At 60.7% G+C, this 24,831-nt stretch overlaps 2 protein-coding genes across 5 annotated transcripts in view; one reads left to right on the top strand and one right to left on the bottom strand.

Annotated features, from left to right (window-relative positions):
• SCYL1 (SCY1 like pseudokinase 1) overlaps positions 1-7,576 on the top strand; it is an 11,274-nt gene extending 3,698 nt beyond the window's left edge. The window contains exons 7-18 of one of the 2 annotated variants that reach the window (XM_019414971.2): positions 615-773; positions 1,603-1,710; positions 2,482-2,595; positions 4,081-4,236; positions 4,799-4,987; positions 5,110-5,185; positions 5,465-5,629; positions 5,867-6,009; positions 6,668-6,736; positions 6,834-7,043; positions 7,133-7,187; positions 7,313-7,576. In XM_019414971.2, the coding sequence (XP_019270516.2) occupies positions 615-773; positions 1,603-1,710; positions 2,482-2,595; positions 4,081-4,236; positions 4,799-4,987; positions 5,110-5,185; positions 5,465-5,629; positions 5,867-6,009; positions 6,668-6,736; positions 6,834-7,043; positions 7,133-7,187; positions 7,313-7,437 (1,569 nt within the window). In that variant the 3' untranslated portion in view covers positions 7,438-7,576. Of the gene's footprint in view, positions 1-614; positions 774-1,602; positions 1,711-2,481; positions 2,596-4,080; positions 4,237-4,798; positions 4,988-5,109; positions 5,186-5,464; positions 5,630-5,866; positions 6,010-6,664; positions 6,737-6,833; positions 7,044-7,132; positions 7,188-7,312 lie in introns of both variants that reach the window. The other variant, XM_019414970.2, reaches the window with a different exon arrangement.
• Positions 7,448-24,831, bottom strand: LTBP3 (latent transforming growth factor beta binding protein 3). 3 transcript variants are annotated; one of them, XM_019414966.2, is made up of 28 exons: positions 24,489-24,831; positions 21,157-21,486; positions 20,823-21,025; positions 20,534-20,639; positions 20,221-20,313; positions 19,923-20,045; positions 19,261-19,419; positions 18,989-19,174; positions 18,395-18,411; positions 18,248-18,320; positions 17,972-18,070; positions 15,998-16,123; positions 15,777-15,908; positions 15,535-15,663; positions 15,174-15,296; positions 14,813-14,935; positions 11,771-11,893; positions 11,405-11,524; positions 10,577-10,705; positions 10,104-10,271; positions 9,843-9,926; positions 9,456-9,584; positions 9,214-9,351; positions 8,976-9,116; positions 8,666-8,827; positions 8,498-8,578; positions 8,262-8,393; positions 7,448-8,096 (listed from the first exon to the last, which is right to left on the bottom strand). In XM_019414966.2, exons 1-28 carry the CDS (start codon positions 24,814-24,816, stop codon positions 7,945-7,947), a joined length of 3,909 nt encoding a protein of 1,302 aa, XP_019270511.2. In that variant the 5' UTR covers positions 24,817-24,831; the 3' UTR covers positions 7,448-7,944. The 3 variants fall into 3 exon arrangements, with proteins under 3 accessions (XP_019270511.2, XP_019270512.2, XP_019270514.2); XM_019414967.2 differs by having other exon boundaries at positions 8,262-8,390; XM_019414969.2 differs by lacking the exon at positions 8,976-9,116.

The raw sequence follows: 24,831 nt of genomic DNA, 5'->3' as shown, positions 1-24,831 counted from the left end.
CAGATTAGGGGGACCATTGAGCTGACGGCCTGGCCTGCCTGGCTCAGTGGGAGGACCAGGTCTCGGGGTTAACTATACCTGATCCCTGCCTTCCGCACAGCGTGCCACGAATACCACCCTGGCCAGGGTCACGTGGATGGACTAAGCCCCCTCCCCTCTCTGAGCCTTAGTTTTCTCATTGGTGTGCTGGGGTTAATGGTACTCACACCTTGGGTTGTTGTTTGTGAGGAGTAGAGGTGATGCTGACAAAGGTCTGATGGCCCAAGTGGCTGCTTTCCCAGCAACGGGTCAGGGGTAGTGACAAGAATGACAGTCACTGACTAACTAGGCGCCCACGGTGCGCCAGGCACTGTGCTGGCAGCTTTCACGTGCATTTTCCGGTTGAATCTGCAGAACAACTCAGTATAGTTATTATCCCGCTTCACAGCTGGAGGAACTGGCCCAAGGTCACGTGGTTGCTAAATGAGGGAGTTGGGATTTGAACCCAGGCAGTGGGGCTCCAGAGCCCGTATAGTTCAATTGTCTTTCAGGCTGGGGGCGACCCTCTGTCCCGGCCCATAGCTGAGGCTGATCTAGGCTGATCTCCTCCCCGTATCCTGTCCTTGATCCCCCAGATCAAAGAGCCGGCTGAGAAGCAAAAGTTCTTCCAAGAGCTGAGCAAGAGCCTGGACTCTTTCCCCGAGGATTTCTGCCGGCACAAGGTGCTGCCCCAGCTGCTGACCGCCTTCGAGTTTGGCAATGCAGGAGCCGTTGTCCTCACACCCCTGTTCAAGGTGAGCAAGGCCCGTGGGGCCCAGGGACTGGCCGGGTGGGTCTGAATGGCAAAGGAGAAGGCTCTGGGGGAGGGGCGGTCTGGTCAGGGCAGATCCACACACATGACAGGACCACTTGATCAGCTGTCAGGGAGGCTGGGTGGACTCCTTGTCCTTGAGGAGGCGAAACCCTGGGCCTCTAAAATTCTTTTTCCAAAGACCCTTTGCTTGAGAGCCCACAGACCTTCTTGCATTTCCCCAACACAGTGCCCTTGGTCTGACACGTGCACCGTGTTTCCAAGGCCCGGGAGATCACCTGCTCAACACCCCACTTTCCCTCTTCCCTCCTGACCACTTGGCACTCAGTTCTCTTGACTTCTAGGGGCTGGATCCTCCCCCCACTTCCTTAGACCCCAGGCCACCCTTGCCTGGGCACCTGCTCTTCCCCGCTGTGCCCACCCTGGGAGAACACTTTCTCCTGAAGGGGCTTGGCATGGGGCAAGAGGGAAGACAGCAAGCAAATCCTTATGGCTGGGAGCCTCCAGAAATCATAGGCAGAATTCTGTGTGCATGAGTGTGCATGTGGTACATTGGTGCCTGATTATAGGGAGGGGCACAGAGCTTTCATTAGTCTCCCAAGAGGGGCCTGGACTCGAAAAGTTAAAGGCAGGGCTGCCTGAGATGGAGTATGGGCAGAGGGACTGCTGAAGAAGTGCCTGACGCCCTCCACCATCACCCCATTCCCACCCTGGGAGATCAGCAGGGAGTCCAAGGAAGGTAAATGAGCCCAGTAAAGTCACCCTGCTTCTGTGCATGTAGCCGAGCCCCCTCTTCCTGCTCTTTCCCAAAGGTGGGCAAGTTCCTCAACGCTGAGGAGTATCAGCAGAAGATCATCCCTGTTGTGGTCAAGATGTTCTCATCCACTGACCGGGCCATGCGTATCCGCCTCCTACAGCAGGTAAGGGCTGTGGTCAGACCCTATACCCCTCCACCTCACCCAGACCCCACCTTGGCTGCTGGGGAGACCTTTGTCTCACTTCCAGCCCCAGGCTGGTGACCCGAGCCCCTGCCCTGGCACCCCAGAAACCTTTCCCCAAACACACACAGATGAGGGACTGGTAAGGCTAGGCTCTCAGGAAGTTGAGACCATCACAAGGTTCACTGGCACCTTTGGGAAGGCACAGCCTGCCCAGACTGCAGGGCCCCAACTGTCCGCCTCCCCCAGTCTCTTGACTTGATCACTTTAGCTGTTCATAGAGTGGGGATAGTGTCTCTCCTGCCAATCCCTGGGCAGCTGGAAGCATCAGACAGGATCCGTGGGATCAAGGGTGGCGCCTCTTATGAGCCAGCAAGTACCTAGAGGCTCCCAGGTATCATTCCCGCCCCAGCTGCCAAACATGTGAGCCTACCTCACGCCACTTTCTGGCTGGGGTTTATAGCCCCTTTTATAGAAGAGACAGTAGAGGCTCTGAGAAGGGATGTGATGCAGGACCGGAGGCCAGGCCCTCCAGCTGCCAGTCCTTGGTTCTTCCCAGCACCCTCCTGGCCTCTCTTCATCACTCTGCGTGGTCCGAAGGCCAGAGATAGGCCAGATGCGAGGTAGGGGGCTCAGGAGATGCACCTGGCTAGCCGGTGCCTGCCAGGTGGAAAAACAAAGCCACGAGATGAGCTGGTGGCTGTGATCAGGGTTGGAGGTGCTGACCGTGTTCTCCCCCTCACTGGGCCACAGATGGAACAGTTTATCCAATACCTCGATGAGCCAACAGTCAACACCCAGATCTTTCCCCACGTTGTGCACGGTTTCCTGGACACCAACCCTGCCATCCGGGAGCAGACAGTCAAGGTGGGCGTGCCCTGGTTTTTGAAGGCTCAGAGAGGGCTCACTTGAGAGCACGGCCTTGGTTTTGGCCTATGGGTCTGAGCAGGTTAAGGGAGGAGCAGGCACGACCCTGCATGTAGGCCCGGGCTCTGGGAGCGGCTCAGCAGCTGGTGAGGGAAGCAGGTTGGGATCGGCTTATAGTCCTCCGTTCAGCAGACACTGGCTGAGCACCTCTCGTGCCTGGCCCTGTGCCCCATGCTGGGATGCACTGTGCCTCATGGAGCATCTTTTTGAGATGACAGGGAGTGGGCTTGGCAGACAGTACACAGAATTAGGAAAGGTACATTATGTTAGAAAGTGACAGTGTGAAGAGAAGGGTTTGCAGTTTTAAAAACAGCGATCAGGGAAGAATTGCTAAGGAGGTATCATTTAGGGAAAGGAGGCTTGGGATCAAGGTAGGTGGAGATCTGGAGGAAACGGGTTCCCTGCAGAAGGAACATGTGCAGAGGTCCTGAGGCCAGTGTAGAAGTAGCAGTAAGAGGTTTAGCATGGCTGAAGGAGCGTGGTTGTGAGAGGTGGAGTCTGAGAGGTAATGGTGGCTCAGACCTGAGAGGTGGCAGTGGGGGGACAGAAGGGGCCACATTCCGAAGGTGGGGCCGACAGTATGTGCTGATGGGTGGATGCGGAGTCAAGTGTGGCTCCGAGGTTTCTGGCCCGGGCACCTGGAAGGTTAAGTTGCCATTTACTGAGAAACTGGGAGCCTCAGGTTTGCGGGAGGAGGTTGGTCTAGTTAGGCAGGTACAGATGTCTGTTCGGCCGCTGGTTATTTATGTGTGAAATTCAGGGAAGAAGTCTGGGCCGGAGCTGCTCCTCTGGGCTTTGTCAGCTAACAAGGGCATTCAGAGCCACGAAAGGGGTAAGGTCACCTAGGGTGAGGTGAAAAGAGAAGAGGCCTGGTGAGCACCTGTGGGGGTCTGAACCGTAAGATCTCGGCCACAGGAGACCGAGAAGGAGCAGCTGATGAGGTCAGAGGAGAGTGAGGAGAGGGCGGGGTCCTGGAGGACCAGAGATGGCAGTTTCAAGGAGCAAGGAGAACTCAGGAGTGTCAGAGCTACTGAGGGGTCACAGCTGGTTTGGACGGAGAATCGGCCGCTGGATTTAGCAACACAAAGGTCCCCGGTCACCTCCTGGAGCCAGTTGGTAGAGAGTGGGTGGGGGGCGGTGTTTCTGTAGAAGCGTGAGTAGAGTGCGTGCAAGAGAGGACGGAGGGAGAAGGACGGGAGACGGGGGTGTGCACCAACTTCGGAGGTTTTGCCGTAAAGGGGACAGAGAAGCGTCCCCTTCCGCGGCATTCTGGGTAGGGGCCAGGACCAGGTTGGGGGGTAGGTTGGGGAGGTTCCCTCAGCACCCAGTGCCACTACTGGCCCACACACCCTCCCCGGAAGCCACTTCTGCATGTGGTCTTTTGGCCGGCCGTGGCCCACGGTTTGCACACTCCTGCACCCACAGTCCATGCTGCTCCTGGCCCCAAAGCTGAACGAGGCCAACCTGAACGTGGAGTTGATGAAGCACTTCGCGCGGCTGCAGGCCAAGGATGAGCAGGGCCCCATCCGCTGCAATACCACCGTCTGCCTGGGCAAAATCGGCTCCTACCTCAGTGCCAGTGTGAGTGCCCTATGTGGATCCTGGGGGTTCTCTCACTGTCCCCGGGGCCACGGTGTCCTCCAGGGCCAGGCCTCCTTGTGCAGGGGCCGCCATCCTCCCAGAGGCCTAGGCCCTGGGTGCTCCCAGCCCAGAGGTGTGAGGGTAGATTGAGGCATGTATCAGGTCGCCCAGCCAGTAGGTGGTGGATCTGGGAACTGAACGCGGGCTTGCTTGGCCCCCTTGGCCTGTGTGCACTCCCTCAGCCAGGGTCTGTAAACGCAGATGTCTGCAGCGCCCAGACAGTTAACAGGAATGAATGAATGGTAACGGCGGCCCAGGCCTCGGCCCCAGGGCAGCGGCTCCAGCCCCTGTCGTCCTGAGGCAGCGTGAACAGGGTGATCTGGGAGGAGAAGCCCAGATGGAGTTTTCAGGAAAAATTCGCCTCGTTTGTTAGTGATTAGCTCACATTTTTCAGATTCTGGGGGAGCCCGTGGATGGCCTCTGCTCCGGGAAGTAGATCTGGGAGTTCTGGGTCCCAGTACTGATCCTGAACTCAGGAGCCCTCTCTCCTGCCCCACCCCAGACCCGACACAGGGTCCTCACCTCTGCCTTCAGCCGGGCCACCAAAGACCCATTTGCACCTTCGCGGGTGGCGGGTGTCCTGGGCTTTGCTGCCACCCACAACCTCTACTCCATGAATGACTGTGCCCACAAGATCCTGCCTGTGCTCTGTGGCCTCACCGTGGATCCTGAGAAATCCGTGCGAGACCAGGTGAGGCACAGCTGGGCCCGGGCCCTGGAGCGGAGGCTCCGGGGGGGCATTTGGGCCCTAGCTGGCCCCGCGGACTCATGGGAACCCAGGAGTCCCCAGCTTTGCCCCTTCCTACCCCATAGGCCTTCAAGGCCATTCGAAGCTTCCTGTCCAAACTGGAGTCTGTGTCAGAGGACCCAACCCAGCTAGCGGAAGTGGGTGAGTGGCCCCCAGTTGTGTGCCCTCTTCTTCCATCACATCCTTGACTGTTACCTGTCAGAGCCCCCTTCCATGTCACTGGAGTCTCTGAAAGCTAGAACGACCTCGGAGAGCAGACCCGACACCACTGCTCCCCACCCCTCCCATCTTAGAGATGGGGGAGCACAGGCCTGGAGAAGGGGGGCCGCTACAGGTTGCTCTGTGTCCGTTACTGCGCTCCTGTCACCTTCCCCATGAGAGCCTGAGGTGACTATACTTGTCTCTTTTGACACTGCCCAGAGAAGGATGTCCATGCCGCCTCCAGCCCTGGAATGGGAGGAGCCGCAGCCAGCTGGGCAGGCTGGGCTGTCACAGGGGTCTCCTCGCTCACGTCCAAGCTGATCCGTGCACACCCAGCAGCTGCCCCGGCTGAGACCAACGTCCCCCAGAGACCCCCGCCCGAGGGTGAGTGTGCCCCAGAGTGGCCACATCAGTGACTGAGGGCTTGGGGGTGCTGGCACCTAGGAGCTATTACTGTCTGGCTTCTCCGGGGGTGGCAGTGGGGACGTAGGGGACAGGCGGGGTCTAGTCCCTTCACGAGCTGCTCCCTGCACCTTCCCCCTGACCCCAGAAACCTCTGCCCTGTTTTGAGACCTTCCCGGGGCCCAGTATCTGGGACCTCAGTGAGCCTCTGCTCCTCAGGACTTCCTGCCCCGGCCCCCGCCGTCGTCCCTGCCACATCCACAACCTCAGGCCACTGGGAGACGCAAGAGGAGGGCACGGACACAGCGGAGGACAGCAGTGTTGCCGACAGATGGGATGATGAAGACTGGGGCAGCCTGGAGGTGAGTGGGGCCGAGGGGGCCTCCCCAGGCGACTCCCAGGTAACTTCAGGTCAAAGGTTAAGGCTGCCTTCAAGGAGCTCAGGTGGGCTTGGCTGGTCACGCCTGTCCTCATCTGCACAGCATCCCTGCTGAGTAGGTGTCACGGGTGGCCCTTGTGGGTAAGAGTTGGCAGCTGTCCCCCACTAAGCCCCAGGGGCCCCTGGGAGCAGGGATGGAAGTGGTGGCGGTGGGCCACCCAAATGGGGTGGGCAGCCCATTTGTCTTCCTCACTCTCTTCTCCCTGTCCTCCAGTAGCTCCAGGGGTCAGTAAGGAGAGGCCACCCCCAGGCCTGTGGGGGATGGGCTGAGGATGGAGTGGGGCTACCCTGATGGGAATGGGGGCAGACCTCGGGGCCCGATTTCCCCATCTGCTGACAACAGTCTCGGGTCTGAGGCTGTGGGGAACGGTGTGGAACATCTAGATCTCATTCCCCAGCCTCAGAGGAGTGATGGCATGTCCACTCTATAGATGGGAAGCAAGGCTTGAGGAGCAAGTGAGGTGGAATGCCAAAGAAGAAAGGGTGGAGCCCGCGGCTGGGAAGGGGCAGGCAGGCTTCCTTGCCCTTTGGGTGGGGGCTGGAGCGCCTATGGTCGCGCTCTCCTTCCCACACTGCAGCAGGAGGCCGAATCGGTGTTGGCCCAGCAGGAGGACTGGAGTACTGGGGGCCGAGCTAGCCGTGCCGGGCAGGTAAGCAGGGTGGGACAGTGGTGTTCCTGTGGGGGAGGGGGAGGCCAGCCATCGGGCACCCCCCCCGCATTGGGCACTACCTCCCCATCTTCTGCAGACCAGCAACCTGGACCCAAAATCCGAGTCAGACTGGAGCAGCTGGGAAGCCGAGGGCTCGTGGGAGCAGGGCTGGCAGGAGCCAAGTCCCCCGGAGCCACCGCCTGAGGGCACACGGCTGGCCAGCGAGTATAACTGGGGTGGCTCGGAGCCCAGTGACAAAGGTGATCCCTTTGCTGCTGTGTCGTCACGCCGGGAGACCAGCGCTCAGGTACTTGGCACCTTTTCCCATGAGGGTTCCAGACCCGGGTGGACCTCAGCCGGGAGTCCACCTCCACTCCAACCACACTTCCCTTTCAGCCGAGACCCGATTCATGGGGCGATGACAACTGGGAGGGTCTGGAGACCGAGAGCCGTGAGTGCTTCCCCTTCTGGTCCGGGCAGACAGACTGGGGGCAGGGGCAGGCTGGGAACCTGAGGCCCCAGTGGGCCTGAAGCCCTCCGCCCACCTCCTCCTCCTCCTCCTCCTCCTGCTCCCAGGGCAAGGGAAGGCCGAGCTGGCCCGGAAGAAGCGCGAGGAGCGTCGGCGGGAGATGGAAGCCAAACGCGCTGAAAAGAAGGCAGCCAAGGGCCCCATGAAGCTGGGAACTCGGAAGCTGGACTGAACTTGCCATATGGGCACTCGCAGCCGCGGAGAGCAGGCCCCGCGGATGTATTTATTGTACAAACCATGCCAGCCCGGCCAGCCCGGCCAGGCACATCTCACGTGTACATAATCAGAGCCACAATAAATTCTATTTCACACCCCTGTGCTGGGCTCAGTGTAGCCCCTCCCAGGAGGCTTGGGTATGGCGCTGCCCTGCGAAGTCCACGCCCACCACAGACGGGAACATCAATTCGCTTGGACAAGCCGAGAGTGCAGAGGCATGATTTGATTTATCAGTTTCCAGGAAACGCCCTCTGGGAGGAAGGACCTCAGTGCCTGAGAGTCCCACACTCCGCCTGCGAACTGGGCGGCGCCTGTAAGGGCGCCCTCAGAACTCGGGGCGCAGGAAGGGGTCTAAGACCCCCGGAGAGTTCCTGGGTCCGAGCCCCGAGTTGGAACACAGGTGAGAGACTGAGTTCACCCCGAGGGTCAGGCGGGAACCCCTCGCTGATGGCTGAGGGCCTCGTTAGCGGCGGCGCTGGGGCACACAGGCCCCGTGTGGGCGGCTGCGTGCGAAGCCAGCTTTGCAGACGCAGCGGAAGGAGCCGCTTGTGTTCACGCAGCGCTCACTCTTGCACAGCAGCCCACGCTGGTTCAGTTCTCGGCACTCATCGATGTCTGCAGGTGGGGGCGACAGGTGCGAGCTTCGCCAGGGCGCCAGAGCAGCAGCCCCCTTAGCGTGTGGCCCCGTGCCTCCCCCGGGCTGCCAGCCTTGGCCCCGGCCCCTCCACCAACTTCTGGTCTTGGGCTGGGGGCCGGTCCCACCCCCGCGGCCCCGCTCACCGACACAACGCGCACGAGAGGCGTCGAGCTGGAAGCCGCCCGGACACTCGCACACGGCGCCGCCGGGCCTCGGCACGCAGCGGCCACTCACGCAGCGGCACTCGTCCGAGTCCTCCTCCGAGCTGTCCTCTTCTGTGCCGGTGGGGAAAATGCAGACATCAACCTTCACCTCTGCCAGCAGATGGTTGGGGACCCCCCGCCCCCGCACCCTCTCTGTGCCCTCCCGTTATACTCACCTCGAGGGGGCTTTCCTAGCAGCAGGGGGCTCGCGTCCCAGAAGGAATTGCTCTCACTCTGTGACGTTGGGCACTGGGACCCTGGGAGGAGCGGGGGCGGTCAGCCACGCGAAAGCAGCACCCTGGCTCCTGCCCCAGCACTCCGCAAACCCCTCTGGGGAGGCTCACCAGCGCTGCGTGGCGGGCAAGGGCGGCACTGGGCTCCCCAACCGCGGCCCTGACGACAGCAGCAGTCGTCGAAGGTGAGGGCTGGCCCGGCCAGGGGTCCCGCGCACATGCCATCTTCTCCGCGCTGGGCCCAGCACACGTCCCGTCGCTCCGGGGCACGCTCTGCCAGGGGAGACCTGGCTTCAGCTGGGGGCCCGAAACGGGGACACTAGGTCCCCGCTCCAACCAAGCCTCGCGGGGAGCCGCGACCCCGGGGCTCCACCCGGCAGCCCAGGCCCTGGAATTGGCCCAAGACAACTCTTGCCCTCACCGGCTGGGCTCTCGGGGAGCTGGCAATCGCGGCCGGAGGGCCCGGGCACCCAGGGCGGGCGGCACTCGCAGCGGTAGGAGCCCGGCAGGTTGACGCAGCGGCCAGGGCGGCACGCTGCCGGGTCCTGACACTCGTCTACGTCTAGGGGGTAGCGAGGGCATGGATGGGAGTGGCGGTCACAGCTTGGCCCAGTCCCCGCTCCCCTCCTGTTTCCCCAGCCGGCAGGCCCGGGCCTCACCCATCTCCTCCGGGCTCAGACACTGCCGCTGCGCCGGGCTGTACTCGGCGGGGGGCGTGCAGGCACAGCGGTAGCCGCCGCGCGTGTTCTCACACACTCCGTTCCGGCAGTTGGACTCGTCCAAGCACTCGTCCACGTCTGCGGGGAGGAAAAGCACGAGTGGAGGGAACCAGCCCGAAGTCGGGTGGTTGTGCGTGTCTCCCGGCTGCTGGCCCACGGCCACTGGGACCATCTGCGCTCACCCACGCACTCCAGTAGGTTCCCGTCGTAGTAGAAGCCTTGCTTGCAATAGCACTCGTAGCCGGGCTGCGTATTCACGCACTTGCCCTCCTTGCAGATCTCTGCCCCGAACAGTATGCACTCGTCGATGTCTGCGGAGTGACAAGCCGTGGGCGCCCGGCGGCCTCTACCTCCCGGGCCGCTCAGGCCCGCAGCCAGGGAAGTGTGGGCGGGGCTTACCGCGGGGGCGGAGCAAACTCAGTGGGAGAGGCTTTTCCGGAGGCTGACGAGGGCGTGGTAGGGGCGGGGCAGACGATGACGGTGTGGGCGGGGCCTACCCCAGTTAGCACTACCGACCTCGGGGGGCGGGGCGGGGCGTGTCCGGTGGGCGGAGCCGTGTCGGGGCTTACCACGGTGGGCCGGGATGCCGTAGTTGACAATGTTGTTGTCTTGGGTGTAGCCCTTCCCGTCTGGGCAGAGACTGTGGAACTCAGCTGCGGGGAGAGAGCGGCCGTGGGGAAGAAAGGAGGCGGGGTTGAGCGCGTGCGTGCTTCTGTCGGAGCTCTCCGCCTCATTTCCCACCTATCCAGGGAGGGGCCATTTCTCCCCGTCCGTTTCCAAATGAAGAAACTGAGACTCTGGGAAGGGGAAAGGCCTGCCCGGCTCCTGACCTGAGCTGTACACTGGGCAGGGATAGATCTCGCAGTGGTCTCCCCAGCCAGCCCCCAGCGAGCAGCAGCACTCCTGCTGGGTGACATTGGTGGCCAGTACACTGTCGCAGAACACGGTGTCATCGAAGTTAAGGTAGCACTCCTTCTTGTGGTGGGGCTGCTCCACCTCTGAGGGGAGGGGAGGGCAGCTCAGGGTCCTGCAGACGGTCTTGCTGTCCACGCTGCCCACCGACCTCATGCCCGGGCTGCCCCACACTCCCTCGCTCCCCTCAGCCGCCCCGTCAGAGCCAAGCTCCATCCTCAATGTGAGGTTCAGGGCTCTCCTGTGCGGTCCAGGTCCACTGGACTCTCGGGCAAAAGGGATTTCTTCCCGTTCCCCAGATTCCAGAGGGTGGGACCAGGAAAAGTCTCTGAACCCCAGCTGCAGCTCAGGGGAGTTGTCTAATCTGAGGAGGAGCCTGGAGGACACTCACCCTCACAGCCGTGCTGGTCCTGGGTGGGCGTGAAGCCCTCGTCACAGACGCAAACATAGGAGCCCTGCAGGTTCTCGCAGGCCCCGTGGGGAAGGCACAGGCCGGGGTCCTGGCTGCATTCATCTATGTCTGTGGGGAGTGAGGGAAGCAGGAAGAGTAGCTCCAAGGAAACCAGTCGCTTCTTGCGGGGGGGGGGGGGGGGGATATGCCTCCGGGGACTCACACAAGTTCAGAACCCGAACTTCCACTTTGATCTCAAAGTGCACACAATAGGGAGTGCGCTCTTGCCTGTCTGTGCATGTGGGTAGATGTGTGCACATTCACTGTATTCTTCCCAAAACCTGCAGTGGCTGTTACCGGCAACAGAATGGAGCCCTCACTCTCAGCTTGGCATTCAAGGCCTTTGAGTTTGGTCTCCTGGTATCTTTCAATTTCATCATCCTGTATTCTAAGTTCCAATTCAACTGTCACATCTCCGTTGCAATTAATCACCCCTCCAGACCTCTTTTGGCTCCCAGCACTCTGAACAGTAAGAATCAATTTACATGTCAGCCTCCCCCAGTGGGAATCCTGGATCACTGCTCTATTCCTAGTACATAGTATAGAAGCTGGCAAATAGTAGGTTCTCTGGAAACTCCTGTCCACTAATGCATGGAAAGGTCACCATGCAACTACGTCATTATTACTGTTGCTATTGTGGGTGGATGGAAGGGTGAGTGAGCGGGTGGATGGACAGATGGATGGAAAGACAGGTCAACAGGGTGTCTAGGAGATTACTGTCATTCCCTGCCACTCCTCCTGAGGAACTCTCAGCCAATACCCCCATACCTTGGCACTTCCTGCCGCCAACCAGCCGGTGCCCCTGAGGACAAAGACATCGGTAGGAGCCATTGGTGTTGATGCAGTCACCCCCAATGCAGGCGGCAGGGAAGTCACACTCATCAATATCTGTAGGGGATCAAAGAGGTGGAGACTCTCACGAGCTGACCCTACTCAGCCTGAGGCTGCCGAGGCTCCCTCTCCACACTCAATCTGTGGGTCAGGTCTACACTCCACGCCCAATCTTGGATAGGGATGCGGGCTGGACATGGGAGTGCCTGACCTGTTTACAGGTAGCTCCGAACTTGGAGCCTGGGCTTAGAAGTTCCAGGATAGGGAGGAACAAGTTAATCCCCAGCTCTAGGCCCCACTCACCCTCGCATCGGCTCCGGTCTCTTGATAGATGGTAGCCGGAGAGGCACTGACACTGGAAGGAGCCTGGCGTGTTGGTGCAGATGCCATTGTCACACACATCCCCGGCCTCACACTCATCCACATCTGCAGGGCACAAGGCGGGGTCAGAGGGCCAGCATGGGGATGGTCTCGGGCGTCTGCCACCCTTTTCCCGCTCGTGCCTATGGCGTGGAGCACCAGAGTGGAGGCCAGGGGAGCTGAAGGGAAGCACGGGACCCTAACCCGCCCTCCATGTGGCACACCATGCCCTAGTGACCAGGCCAGGTGCTGCCAGGGACCCTGGGCCACGTCCGATTCCAAAGAGCTCAAGCCTCACCAACCTTCATCCATCCTCTCCAAAAAGGGCACCCTCCCCATCCCCTCTTCCCATACTGCCCCAGCTGCTCTCCCCTTCCCCTACCTGCATTGGCTCCCTTTCTTCCCATGTGAATAAGCTCCTCTATTCTCTGTCCTTCTCACACAATAGTTTCTTCTCCTTGTGCAGTGAAGGAGCTTGGCTTTCCCCTGAGAGCATGCTTCTCTGCAGTCATTTCTGCCAGAAGCTGGCTCTTGGCCACACCTCCAACCCCCTTCCAAACCAAGCTCCGCCTCTGGGGTGTACCTGACCCCTTGCCAGCCTTCACCTTCTCTACTGCTGTCAGCACTCACCTTCCTAGTCTCTCTCCCTCTATCTTGCTCCCCATCCTAGAAGTGTTCAGCATCCATGTGGCCAGCTGGCCCCGGCCTCTGACCTTACACCCTTGAGCAGTTTCTGTGACCTTCACCTCAGTGGCAGCCACTCACTCTCAGGACACGAGCTGGGATCTCCCCCACCTTGGACATCTCAGATGCTGCTTCCTTCCCACTGCCTCTGCTATTCTCAAGTCCCCTACCTCGCCTTCTTTCGCAGGGGCCCACGAACATCTCTCCTTCCTCCTCACCGGTCTGGCAGGCTATGCCTGCCTCTGGGTCTCCAGATCCTGGGTGCTGAGAGGGGTGCAGGCAGCTGCCAGACTGTGTACCCTGGGCCACAGCCACTCTCTCTGGCCTCTGGACCCGCCCCATCCTCAGTGTGGCCGAGGCTACCCTCCCCCACCTCCCAAGCCTGGACTTTTGGAAAGCCCCTAGACAGCTCCCATGCCCTTGGGCAGTCCCAAACCTCTACTGATCATTACAAGTCCCCTACTGGACTCAGGCTCTTCACTGTACATGAGAGAATTGAGAAGAATCTCTTTTAACCTCCTGCAAATCATTATAGCCGTTCCCCTCTGGCTCCCATTAGGGCAAGAGATGTCCCTTTCCCTGTCCATGGCCCCTCCCCCAGCTGCCCTTGTCATCCCCTCGCCCATTTTCATGGCATCTCCTCAGCCTACAACCCTACACCCCATTCTGGCCGCCCCAGGTCTCGCTCTTCCTCACTTGCTAGCTGCCACCTCCTAACCCCCTCGTGCCACAGAAACCACCCTAACAAGGTCACCGGGAGCTTTCTCATCTTACCACTTAGTTCTTATTTTACAAGAACCTCTCTGTTGCATTTGCTTTATCCTCCTCTGCCCTGGGAGCCTCTCCTCCCCCAGTTTCTCAGCTGGTGCTCCTTGGGCCTCCTTCCAGCCCTCATCCCCATCTCCCCCTCCTAGAACCCTGCCTTCCGCTGATGTGGTATTGCCCACAAGGCTCTGTGAGGCTCCCCTCACTGGACCCACCCCCCTTGGCTGAGCAGACACACCCTAAGGCTCCACGGCCCCCCGACATCCACAGTTCTAGGAGTGTGTGTGTTGGGGGTGGTGTTTGGCCCAAGGCTTCCACCCTGTATGGCCCACCTTCTGCTGTCATCTCCAGCCCAGAGGCCCGCAGAAACCACCCACTCAACTTGCCCAGCATGAAACTTGGGTGTCTCCCTTCTCAAATATGCACCACGTCTAGAGACCCTATCCCAGTGAACAGCACCACCCGCAGAGTCACCCAAACCAGACACCTGGAGGGTTCCTTGTTCCCCTCCCCCACCCCCACCTGGGCATACAGTTAACAAGCCCCCCGGGGAATCTGCTTTAATATTTCTCTAATATCACATCATCTCATGACCATCCTGAGGCAACTTCTCTCATCACATCCACCACTATCTGTGTCCTGAGCCATCAGAAGACCTCCAGCTACTCTCCACACCCAGCATCAGGAAACTTTCTAAAGCAAATGGTGAATCTTGTCCCCCTTCCCCTTAAAATGCTTCAGGTGCCTTATAGCGCCCTCAGGACGAAGCTTAACCTCCTGGGCAGGGCTTAGAGGGGCCTTCCAGGGGCTGAGGCCCAGGGCCTCGGGTCCTGCCCCTCACCAGCCAGCCTCAGCCCCCACTCTCTGCTTCTACCTTAGTTCCCTGCACATGCAGTGCTGTTTTTCACCTCTGCGTCCGCTGGTGCTGACTTCCTTCGCTTGGCTAATTTCGGTTGGTTCTTTAAGACAATTCAGGTCTCCCCTCCTCCCAGCCCTGCACCCAAATTCCATCCAGGCCCACGGCCTCGCACTCTCCAGACTTCTTGGTGCATGAGAAACATTAGTGCAAGGGCGCCTGGGTGGCTGTCGGTTAGGTTAAGTGACCGACTGACTTTTGGTTTCCGCTCAGGTCATGATCTTCCGGTCGTAGGATGGACTCCACACTGAGTGTGCAGTCTGCTTAAGATCCTCTCTCTCTTTCTCCCTCCGCCCCTCTCCCCTCTCTCTAAAAAAAAGGAAAAGAAACAGTGCAGAGGGACTACTAACGCCCCTCCCCGTTCTTTTATAGGTTTTTCTTTTCTTTAAATTTAAGGAACCTGCTTTGCAAAAGCAGCTAGAGCCTTGCCTGCTAAGACCCTCCCTACACAGAAATCCTGGTGGTCTTCCCATGGGCTAGGTTCGCTGAGAAAATGAGTGACTAGATCCGTGAACTGGAGGGTGCATTATCTATCTCCTGCCCACTGTGGGACCGACTCGGTCCCCAGTTTGCGCGCGGCGTGGGTGCGGGGGGCGTTGACTGGCAGGGCTGGGGCTCACCCAGGCAACTGCGGCCATCCGGCGCAGGCGCGTAGCCCTGGGCGCACGTGCAGCGGAAGGAGCCTGGGAGGTTCTCGCACCAGCCCGGTGAGCAGGGGCTGCCCTCGGCGCACTCGTTCACGTCTGCGGCAGAGAAGACTCACCTCGGTCGCCACCCCACTGGGCCTGGCACTGTGTCGGGGTGGGGGTCTCCCCCGCCCAGTATGGGGGGCGCCGCCTGCGAGGCGGCTCTCACGAACATAAGCCCTGCCCCTGCCCTAACCGGACCCCGAAACTGCCCGGTCGCGGGGGACCCCTCCCGGATGGGCCCCGCCCATTTGCCTTCGAACCCGCCCGTCCGGCATCTAGGCCCCGCCCTCACCGCGGCAGGCCCCGCCCCCCTGGCTGCGGTAGCCGGGCTGACAGGCAATGCACTTGAAGCTCCCGGGTTTGTTCTCGCATTTGCCATCCGGACAGGAGCTAGGGTCTCGGCACTCGTCGATGTCTGCGTGGGTGAGGCGAGAAGGAGGCAGACCCATTTGGGGACATCGTGACCGACCAGGCCCTCAGTATCCTTGGCAGGACCTCCCTCCGTCACGGATCAACGGGGCCCCCTGGGACCTCAGGGTTCCCGCACCCCAACCTCTGAGGGGCCCAGAGCTGGAGTCCAGGCCCCCTGCCCCCACGCCAGGCCGAGGGACAGCGGAGGACCCCCTGTCGGCCCGGATGGGGTCTTCCCCCACCTTCGCACACGGGCGGTCGTGAGGCTTTGAGCCGGTAGCCGGGGTAACAGTTGCACTTGTAGTGACCGGGGAAGTTGAGGCAGAAGCCGCCGTCGCCGCACAGGTGGGGCTTGGCGCACTCGTTCAGGTCTGCGCGGGAGGAAGAGGGCGCGAGGGGGGCGGCAGAGGCGGTTACGCGGCGGTCGGGACGAGGGCCCCCCATCCCCCCAGCCTCCGCGCCGCCCCGGCCGGGCCGCGCTCACCCACGCACGAGCGCCCCCCGGCGCCCACGTGCAGGCGGTAGCCGCGGTTGCAGTGGCAGTTGTAGGAGCCGCCCGTGTTCATGCAGATGCCCCTCCCGGCGCCGCACGGCTCCGCCTCGCACTCGTTCACGTCTGGGGAGGACGCGCGGGCGGCGAGACGTCAGAGGGATATGGGGACCCGAGGCCGCCCCCGGGCCGCCCGCCCGGCCGCCCGCGCTCACCCACGCAGTAGCGGTGCTGCGGGTGCGACCGGTAGCCCGGATTGCAATGGCAGGAGTAGTCCGAGGGGCCCGGGACGCACTCGCCGTGGCCACAGATGTTCTGGTTCAGTCGGCACTCGTCTGTCTCTGGCGGGGGGGGGGGGGGGGGGGGGGGGGAGCATGGGGCTGAGCAGGGAGCACTCACTTTCTGCCACGTTCCCCGGGCGGACCTCCATACCCCATTCTTAATAACCCAGATACCTGAGAGCCTGGTCACACCATGACCTCAGGCCCCTGTACACTCATACGCCAATCCTAGGATTTCCTATACCTCTATCCCAGATCACCCCAGCATCACGACCCCAGATAGCAACCCCGGGTCGCTGACATCCCTCTCCTCAACTCCAGGATCCCTGATATTTCTATTTCTACTCACTATATTCTGTCTCCCCGTCACCCCAAACCCGATCACATCCCCTCAGGGCCTCAGTCATCCCAATGCCCCTACCCAAGGGGCTCTAAGACCCTCCCCTCCAGTCACCTCAATATTTAAAATCCCGCAGCATTTGTTACTCCCATATCCTCTAGCCCAGTGACCCCAACACCCTTGCCTTAGGGACCCGGGTCCCCCATTCCAGAATGGTTGATTTCCTCCCCTTCCCAAGGCAGGCAGGAGCTCCTTCCTGGGACTCTGGCTTGCCCCTTTGTGGATATGTAGGCAGTCAGATCCGGAAACCCCCTTCACTTTCTTTGTCAACAGTCTCACTGAACTCCCTCACTCCCCCTCTCCCTTCCCCCCCACCTGCAGCCCAGGCCTTGACCCTGAACCCTGCCCCACCCAAACACACCTGGTGAACTGCTCTTTTTGCCTAGAGTATCTCTCCCTACACCTAATACCCTCTCCTCTGAGAAGCCTCCCCAGATGCCTCTTCCCCCACATTCCCACAACCCCCAGGGCTGTCACTGCATTGTCCTAGCCTGTACAGGCCTCCTGGGCAGCCACCTTCTCCCTGAGCCATCACTCCCCCCTCCCCCAGCCCATCTAGCCTCCTAGATTTCAATGGGGCCGGTGGCTCCTTGTAGCTTTGGAGTCCACACAGACTTGGGCTTGAACCTGGCTCAGATGTGTGATCTGCGGGCAAGATACTGAACCTGAGCGTCTGTTTTCTCATCTGGAAGATGAAGCTACCAGTGTTCACTTTCAGAGTATGAGAAAGTTAAGTGATGTTTAGTACGTAAAACTCTCCGGTCGGTGCCTGGCACAAGGCAATTGCTCAGCCGTAGCTAGCAATTATCATGATGCCCCAAACCCTACAGACACTTCCCACAGCCTTTGGGATCAAACCCAAGCCTCTGAACAAGGCTCCACGCGTCGGCCCTCCCTTGGTTCAGAAACACAGGGCTGTGTGGTTTTCCCTCCTCCACCAGTGTTTCCATGTCTCCGTGCCTTTGCCTAAACTTCACTTGGAGTGTCCCGTTTTCCCAACCTGCACACCCATTTCTTCCCCACTTCTTCTCCTTAATTTCCAACACTCTTTAAAGCCCTGCTAGCCTTCTCTCATTGCCACCCTACATATTGTCATAATCCCCAGACTTCTTCTCTGATTTACTTTTTCATGGCATTTATGAGACATCCTGGATTTTTAGTTACTGACCTGTTTTCTGTTTACTGTGCAAGAACAGGGAATTTTTGTCTTTTGCTTACTACTGTATCCCCAGCACCTAAACCGTGTCTGGCACATAACAGGTACTCAGTAAGTATTTGTTGAATGAATGAATAAGTACCGTCGGACTGGGCTGACCACCACAATACCCGGATCCTTCAAGGTTGCACACCAAGGCTTCCCCAGAGCCCAGCCCAGGGCCAGGCACACAGGAAGCCTGGGTGGAGGGTTAGTGCTCAGGAATGATGGGGGGAGGGGGCGGTAAGGGAGGACTGAAATTAAGCCAGGGACCTGGCCTCTCCAGGACATAGCCTACGTGGGCAGGTCTTACCTGTGACCTGGGTAGGAGCAATCTCCACTGCACTGCGGGAAGGGGGCAGGTCTGGCAGGAACCAACGCACGGTGGGAGGCGAGGGCCTGGAGATCAACTCTGTAGGTGACAGTGTTCGCCGTCAGGGGGTGTGGAGGATGGGAGAGCCGCCCCTCTCCAGGCAGGCCAGTGGCTGGGACTTCACACCCATCTTCACTGTCCCCGGATGGCCAAGCTGTCAACCACCCCCCAGTGACAGTCCTTGAGGACTGGTTCCTCCAGCACCGCCCAGCTCACCAGGGTAGGGCCTGGCAGGAGATGTGGTGGCGGTCAGGTGGCTCTGCTGTGCCGACTGTTCCTCCATCACTGGCTGTGAGTGACAGCAGCATGAGCCCTCTGTCTCCTTGGCTTCCCCGCTCCTCCCACCTGGGCTCTCATACTCACTGAGTCCGTGCTCACCCCTAAAAGGGAAGAAGATGGGGCCATTAGCGCAGGGCTGGGAAAAGAGAGTTAAGACTGGGATTGGCAGTTGGTATTTGTGGTTAGGGTCTCTAAGAGTTCAGCAGTCATGTCTCTGGGTCAGGTGTCAAGAGTTAGATCCTGGAGTCAGGGGGCGTTTGCATCACGGGTCAGGGGAACGGGTATGGGGAGCGATGGTTGGTCAAGGTCCTTGGGTTATCGAGCAAGACTCAGGAGGTTACAGCTAGGGCCAAATCCTTGGGTCAGGAGACAGAAGGTCAGATCTAGGGACAGCATTCGGACTGGATCAGTGCCCTGGTTTGGAAATCAAAGGGGTTCCAGGGTCAGAGGAATAGATCCGGAGGGCAATGGATGGTCAGATCCTGTCCATCAGGGGGTTAAATCCTGGGGTGACAACCTTGGTTCGGGACGAGAGGGTCGATTCTGGGGGTCAGTGATGAGGTCAAGGATGAGGAGCTAGGGGTTAGACTCTGAGGTCACATCTGTGGATGGGGAGCCAGGGGATCGAGTCTTAAGGCATTCATCATCTGTCAGGGAACAGAAAGGCTCAGGCCAGACCTCGTTCTTCCTCCGCGTCCTCAGGTGGCGGTGCCCGGCTGGGGCTCTCAGGATGCTGCTGGGGCTTGGGTGGCCCGTCAGGGTGCAGGAAAAGGGAAAAATCACTTTCGCCTTGAATGGTGAGGGTCTGGTGGGAAGTGAGGATGTGGTACCCCTTCCCAGCTGGACAGATCTCCTTGAAGGCAGCTGCGGCCAGAGGGAGGGGCAGAGAAGTGAGTGTTTCCTGGACGGGCACAGAGACGGCCCCTTCGCCCCGCATGCCCCGGGCTCACCAGTGCCATCAGCCGGGCAGCGCTGGCACCTCGCGCCCCAGGCCTTGCCCACGCTGCAGCAGCAGAGCTGGCGGGTGAGGCGCGTGGTCAGCGGGTGCTGGCACTGGTGCTCGGGGCTCACCAGGCGGAAGCACAGGCTCTTCTCCTCTGGCTTGTCCGCTGCGGGGGCCAGTGGCAGGCATGGTCACCTGGGCCTGATCGCCGCCCATGTCCCTCTTCCAAGCTGCTCCAGGCCTTGCCTCTCTGGCCCAGACAACCCTTGATCCTCCTGTGGCCTCTGACCTCAGGTGACCCCGAACTCACGTGATCCCCGAACCCGTGTTTCTCTGACCTCATGTGACCCCTGAAATCTCTGTGACCGCTGGCCCCACTGACCCCTGATTCTAGTTGCTGTATGTAGGGCTTTATCCCTCCTACCCACCAAGACCATGATCTCCTACAACCCTCACTCTATATAGTCCCTGACCCCATGTGACCTCTGACCAGATCTCAAGTGACTCCTGACCCCACTTATCCCTGATCCTATCGGCTCGGGGCCTCGATCCTCCTGCAATCAACCCTTGACCACACGGTGACCTCTGTGACCTCTCTGATCCTTGCCGCTTGCTGCTTGGAGGTCCATGCCTGTGACTTCCCAGGGACCTGAACCCCCCCATTCTCACCAATGCACTGCGTTCGGGAGGGGCCCAAGCTATGGCCAGGTGGGCAGACGCAGCGATAGGAGCCGGGGTTGTTGAGGCAGTCACCATGGCGACACATGCCGGGCATCGCGCACTCGTTGATGTCTGTGGTAAGCAGGAATGTGATCCCTCTAGTCTGGGGCCATAGGGTGACAGCAAGCTACTCCGAACACCTCAGGGTCCTGCCCCAGCCCCGCCTGCTCCCTCGGTCACCTGGGGGCCTCCCCCAGTGACAACTGGCTTGCCCCTCCAGCCCACAGAATCTCCTGGCTGGCCGTACCCTGGCAATGGGTGCTGTTGAGTCTCTTGTAGCCCTGAGGGCAGTCAGCGCCCACCTCCCCACGTACAGGTCCTGGTTTCTGCACCCCTGTGTCTGCAGAGAGAGGAGACGGTGGCAGGGGAGGACACTGGGGGTCCTGCAGGGGAGGGGGGAAAGGAGGGCCATGGGGAGGAGCAGAGTGGGATGGGTGAGAGGAATCTGGAGGGCAGGGAGAGGCTCGGGCGGCACCGGCTGGGTCCTCTCCTGCAGGGGAGGAAGAGGTATGCCGAGGTCCACCCTGCAGTGACGGGGATCCCGGAGCCCAGGCACTCACACTGTAGCTGGGGGCACTTATGACACTTGCTCTGGCCCCACGCGGTGCCGATGCTCCCACAGCAGTCCTCCTGCTTGGTGAGGCCGGGGAGGGGGTTGCTGCCGCACTAGGGGAAGTTGGAACTGGGGTCACAGGGCGCCCAGCCCCACCCAGCCTCCCTCCCCAGGCCCTTTTCCTCCCTTCTCGGCCCGTGGGCCCCCGTTTTGTGCAATCCCCGTTTAGTTGGGTTGGGACAGGACAACCCTGGGAGACCGAAGGTCCGGTCCAGCTGGACTGTGGATTCACTCACAGGCTGCTTGGGCAGTGTGTCCTGGAAGCAGCGGCCCAAGGGCTTCTGGGTGGGTGGCCGGGGGTGCTGGGGCTTGGGGTGCGGCAGCAGGTGCTGCGAGGGGGCTGGGCCCTCGGCGTTCGGCCCCTCGATGCGGTGAACTTGGACCGAGGCATCGGGAGGATGGTGCACGCGCACGTTCACCACGGGGGGCGGGGCCTGCACTGGGGGGGCGGGGCACGGTGGCTTCAGGGCTGCCCCGCACCACCGGTTGCGGGTGCGGTCGCTCATTCCGGTCCCGCCACCCTAGTGTCCGCCCACTTCGGCCACCCCGGGTCTGCCCGTGGTCCGGTACCTTCCGCTGAGATCTGTCCTGGCCCGAGGGGCACCAGGAAGGCTGCATGCTGGGCAGGGGGCCCCTCCCCGGGCCCGGGCGGATCAGCGATCACCTGGACCGCGTAGATGGCATGCTTGCTGGCTACAGACTCGCTTTCTGGAGCCAGGGGCGGAAGCGCGCCTGTGGACAGGGCCCCGGCCCGGCCAAGCCCGGGGCCTGCGCCGCCGGTGACCCCGCCAGCTCCTCCAGCGGGCACCTGGCAGAAGCGACCGGTGAAGTCCGGGGGACACAGGCACTGGTTTCGGGAGGAACACTGGCCGCCGTTCATGCAGGGCAGAGGGCACACCACTGGGGAGGGGAGGTGGATCAGGAACCGGGCCCACCGGCCCTCCCAGCCCCCAGGTCTGCTCCCTCACCCACAGCCTGCCTCTTTCCCCTCCTCCCTACTTCCTTGCCACCCACTGGCCCTGTCCTTGAGAAGCTGGCTTTCGGAACACATAGAAACTGCCCTATAGGTCTTCCGACATCCTACTACCCACGTTGGCTTCTGGAGTCTTAAGTCCTGTACTTAAATCCTAGCTAGGAGGCCACGTGCCAGCTGTGTGGCCCTGAGCCCCGTGCCTCAGTGTCCTCGTCTGTAGGGATGTTTGTTGTGTCTCTGAAATGAGGTCACGCCTGTACAAACACTCAGTGCCCTGCACGCTGAGTGTTTAATAAGTAGTTGCAAATGATGAGGACGATCGTGGTGATGGAGCAGATTTTCTCTCCTCTGGATTTCCCTCCAAGCGTTCCTGGGAATGTGATCTCTATGTGGCACTTCCTCCTTTTCTAAATTCTCCCCATTCAGACCTCAGCCCTCTCCAGGTTCGCCCTCTCCCTCCCTCCCTTTGCCTTGCCATGCCAGGGCCCACATCTCTAGCTGCTACCTCTCTGGGACCTCTCCTGGGCACCTCCACCCAGGGGACACTGTCTGAAATCAGCATCCTGCCCCCACCCCTCCCTCTGGACTACCGCTGGGGAATCCCTGCCAGCCAAGGTCGTTCTACTGAGCCTCAGAGGCCGCATCTCTCCTGCTCCACTCCACCCAGTTCCGGCCTCTCTACAGTCTCATGAACCCATGTCCCTCCCCGCCATGCCCTCTGCCCCTCTGGTGCCTTGTGTCTTGCCACCCATCCTCCTCCCCGGCTTCCTGCCTCTTTCTCTCTCCTGCCTGTCCACAGCCCAGCACCCCCAGAGAAACGAGCCTCAGGCAAAGCCCTGGCGTATCACATCCCTGCTCACTCCTCGCTTCCTTGCACAAACATTTAAGGCTCTCCATGGCCCAGAATGAACCTTCTTTACGTCCATCCCCCTCTGCTCTTTCCACGTGGACCCCATGCCTCAGGACTCCTCTCCCTCCTCCTACAAATGGGTCACATCTCCCGCCTCCATGGCTTTATTTATGCCACCCTCCCTCAGGGCCCTGTCCCTCCACCTCTACATAGTCAAATATTATCCTTCCGGCCTCAGTTTCTCCTCCTGGGAGCTTTTCCATGTATCCCCGCCACACCTCTGTTCTCTCTCCTGAGTTATCACCCTCTGTCCTGCTCTGCCTGGCACTTAACTTGGTTATATTTATGTCTGTCTCTCACAACACGAAGAGTGTTTTGGAGGGTACGGCTGGGTCTGCCTCAGCTCTGGGTCCCAGAGGAGGTTCAGGGGGAATGACTGAAGGACTGAGTGGCAGGCTGGGACCTATGTCTTTCTGTCACACACACACTCACATCTCACATCCAGCCTTGGGGCCCTGAGCTCACACACCAGACCGAGCCCCTCTCCTGCCTGCCCCATGGCTGCCCTCACTTCCCAGGATGGAAAGCTGGGGGTGATGCTCTTCTGGACACCTGCAGGGCCTCAGAGGGCCAACCCACATCCATGGCCGTCAGGGCCTGGCTAAGAGCATCCCGGCCCAGCCCATCCTTCCAGGACTCTCAGGGCAGAAGGGGTGTGTCCTGGGCTGGGGGAGGCAGGATCCTCTCCTTCCTGCCTCCCAGTGAGTCACCCATAGCGGTGAGGGTGACCTCTCAATGACACCCGCCCACTGTGGCCTGGGCTCTGAGCCTGGGGGATGTGGGCAGCACAGATGGAGACAGCAGCCTGGGCAGGATGGCCAGGGGGTCTGGGAGGCTGGGCCCATATACACTCACATGCACGGTCATCTCCTCTGTCTGTCTCTCTCTCTCTGTCACACACACACACACACACACACACACACACACACATTCATTTTGGCACCAACACAAGCTCACAGAAACACTCCCATAGTGACTGGAGACATACACCCAGGACAACACAAAGGAACATGTAATTAATCACAGAGTGTCACTGCAAAGCCCATGCATGCACACGCACACACGCACATCTCATGAGACTCTGAGCCACATCAGTGGAGTTCCTTGGGTCTGTGAGTCGGTATGTTGAGTATAGGAATGTGTAAGAGGGGCCGTTTCGCTGGTGCCATCCTGGGCCCGGCCTAATTACCCTGTCCAGGAGGGTAATTACTGCTGGGACACCTCCCCCAGCCTGGCCCACAGGGCCTTGCGGGGAGGAGAGCTGAGCCTCAGGCCTTGCCCTTTGAAGAGAGATGCTGAGGAAGGGGTAGGCTCCGAGTGGAACTGGGGAGTCATGAGGGATTGTTGGGGAGGGGAGACTCTGAGGCAGAGCTCCTGAGATCTTATGGGGGAGGCATAGATGGGGTGCCAGGGAAAAGATGGACTGAGGACCCCAAACAGCCCCCACCTCCAGGCCTGCACTCCGCCTGTTAGGCCTCAGCACCCCTCCCCTCCAAGACCTTGCCAACATCTAACTTCTTCACCCCCAGCCCTGACCTTGGCTCCTCCCCCCAGAGCATGCAGGTGTCTACCCCTGGCAGGCCCTACTTTAGACGTTTTGAAAAGATTTCTCCTGTTTCTTCCAGCAACTCTGTTTCTTAGGGGAGAATTTGTCCCTTCTCTGAGACCTCCTTGGCCCCAGCTCACATCCCTCAAAAGCCCCTGTGTAATGACCCTGACTCCCTCTCAGAACCCAGCACCTTCCGAGCGGCCTGTATCATGCAGAACCCCAGCATGACTGCACACCTTAGGCCTCAACCCTGCCCCAAAGCTGTGAAGTCCCGGTCCACGCGGCCCTCCAGCTGTGGCCGCAGGACTCCAGCCTCCCAAGCCCCTCGTGTCCCCCCGGCCCCAGGCCCCCAGAGCTCTGCACTCCGCACCCTGCGCCCCCAGTGTCACAGACCCTACCCCACCAGGTATCCCGCATTTGTCCTGCTGTCTGCCTTCCCGCGTCCCCCACCCGGGCCCCCGGGCCCTCACCCACGCGGAAGCCGGAGCCCGTGAGCGTATCGGTGCTGTGGCCGTTCTCTCCGATGAGCGTCATGTTGGAGCCCTGCTGACAACTGTCCCGACACTGGCCCTTGAGGCAGGTCCGCTTGCAGATCACCGGCGCAAAGACCACCTTGAAGCGCTCCCGGGCCAGCGCCCCGCCCCCGCCGGCGCCCCGCTCGCCCGCCGGCCCCCCCTCGGCCCCGCCGCCCGGGCCCAGCAGCAGCAGCAGCAGCAGCAGCAGCGCCAGCAGCCCCGCCGCCCCCGCCCCGCGCATCTCAGGGGCCAGGCCGCCAGCAGCCCCGCGGGGCCCGGGCATCCGGGGCCGCAGGAC

This window comes from Panthera pardus, unplaced genomic scaffold (assembly GCF_024362965.1).
Source record: "Panthera pardus isolate Hobbes unplaced genomic scaffold, ASM2436296v1 HiC_scaffold_12, whole genome shotgun sequence".
NCBI lineage: Eukaryota > Metazoa > Chordata > Mammalia > Carnivora > Felidae > Panthera > Panthera pardus.
This window is presented reverse-complemented; position numbering and strand designations above follow the sequence as displayed.

Excerpts from the sequence above, each read along its gene's own strand:
- LTBP3 (XM_019414966.2), bottom strand. The coding sequence starts at position 24,816 with ATGCCCGGGCCCCGCGGGGCTGCTGGCGGCCTGGCCCCTGAGATGCGC. Across the intron at positions 9,585-9,842 it reads CGGCATCCCGGCCCACCGTG|ACATCGACGAGTGCATACTG; the intron begins GTAAGCCCCGAC and ends GTCACTCCGCAG. Across the intron at positions 9,117-9,213 it reads TCTGAGCCCGGAGGAGATGG|ACGTAGACGAGTGTCAGGAC; the intron begins GTGAGGCCCGGG and ends GCTACCCCCTAG.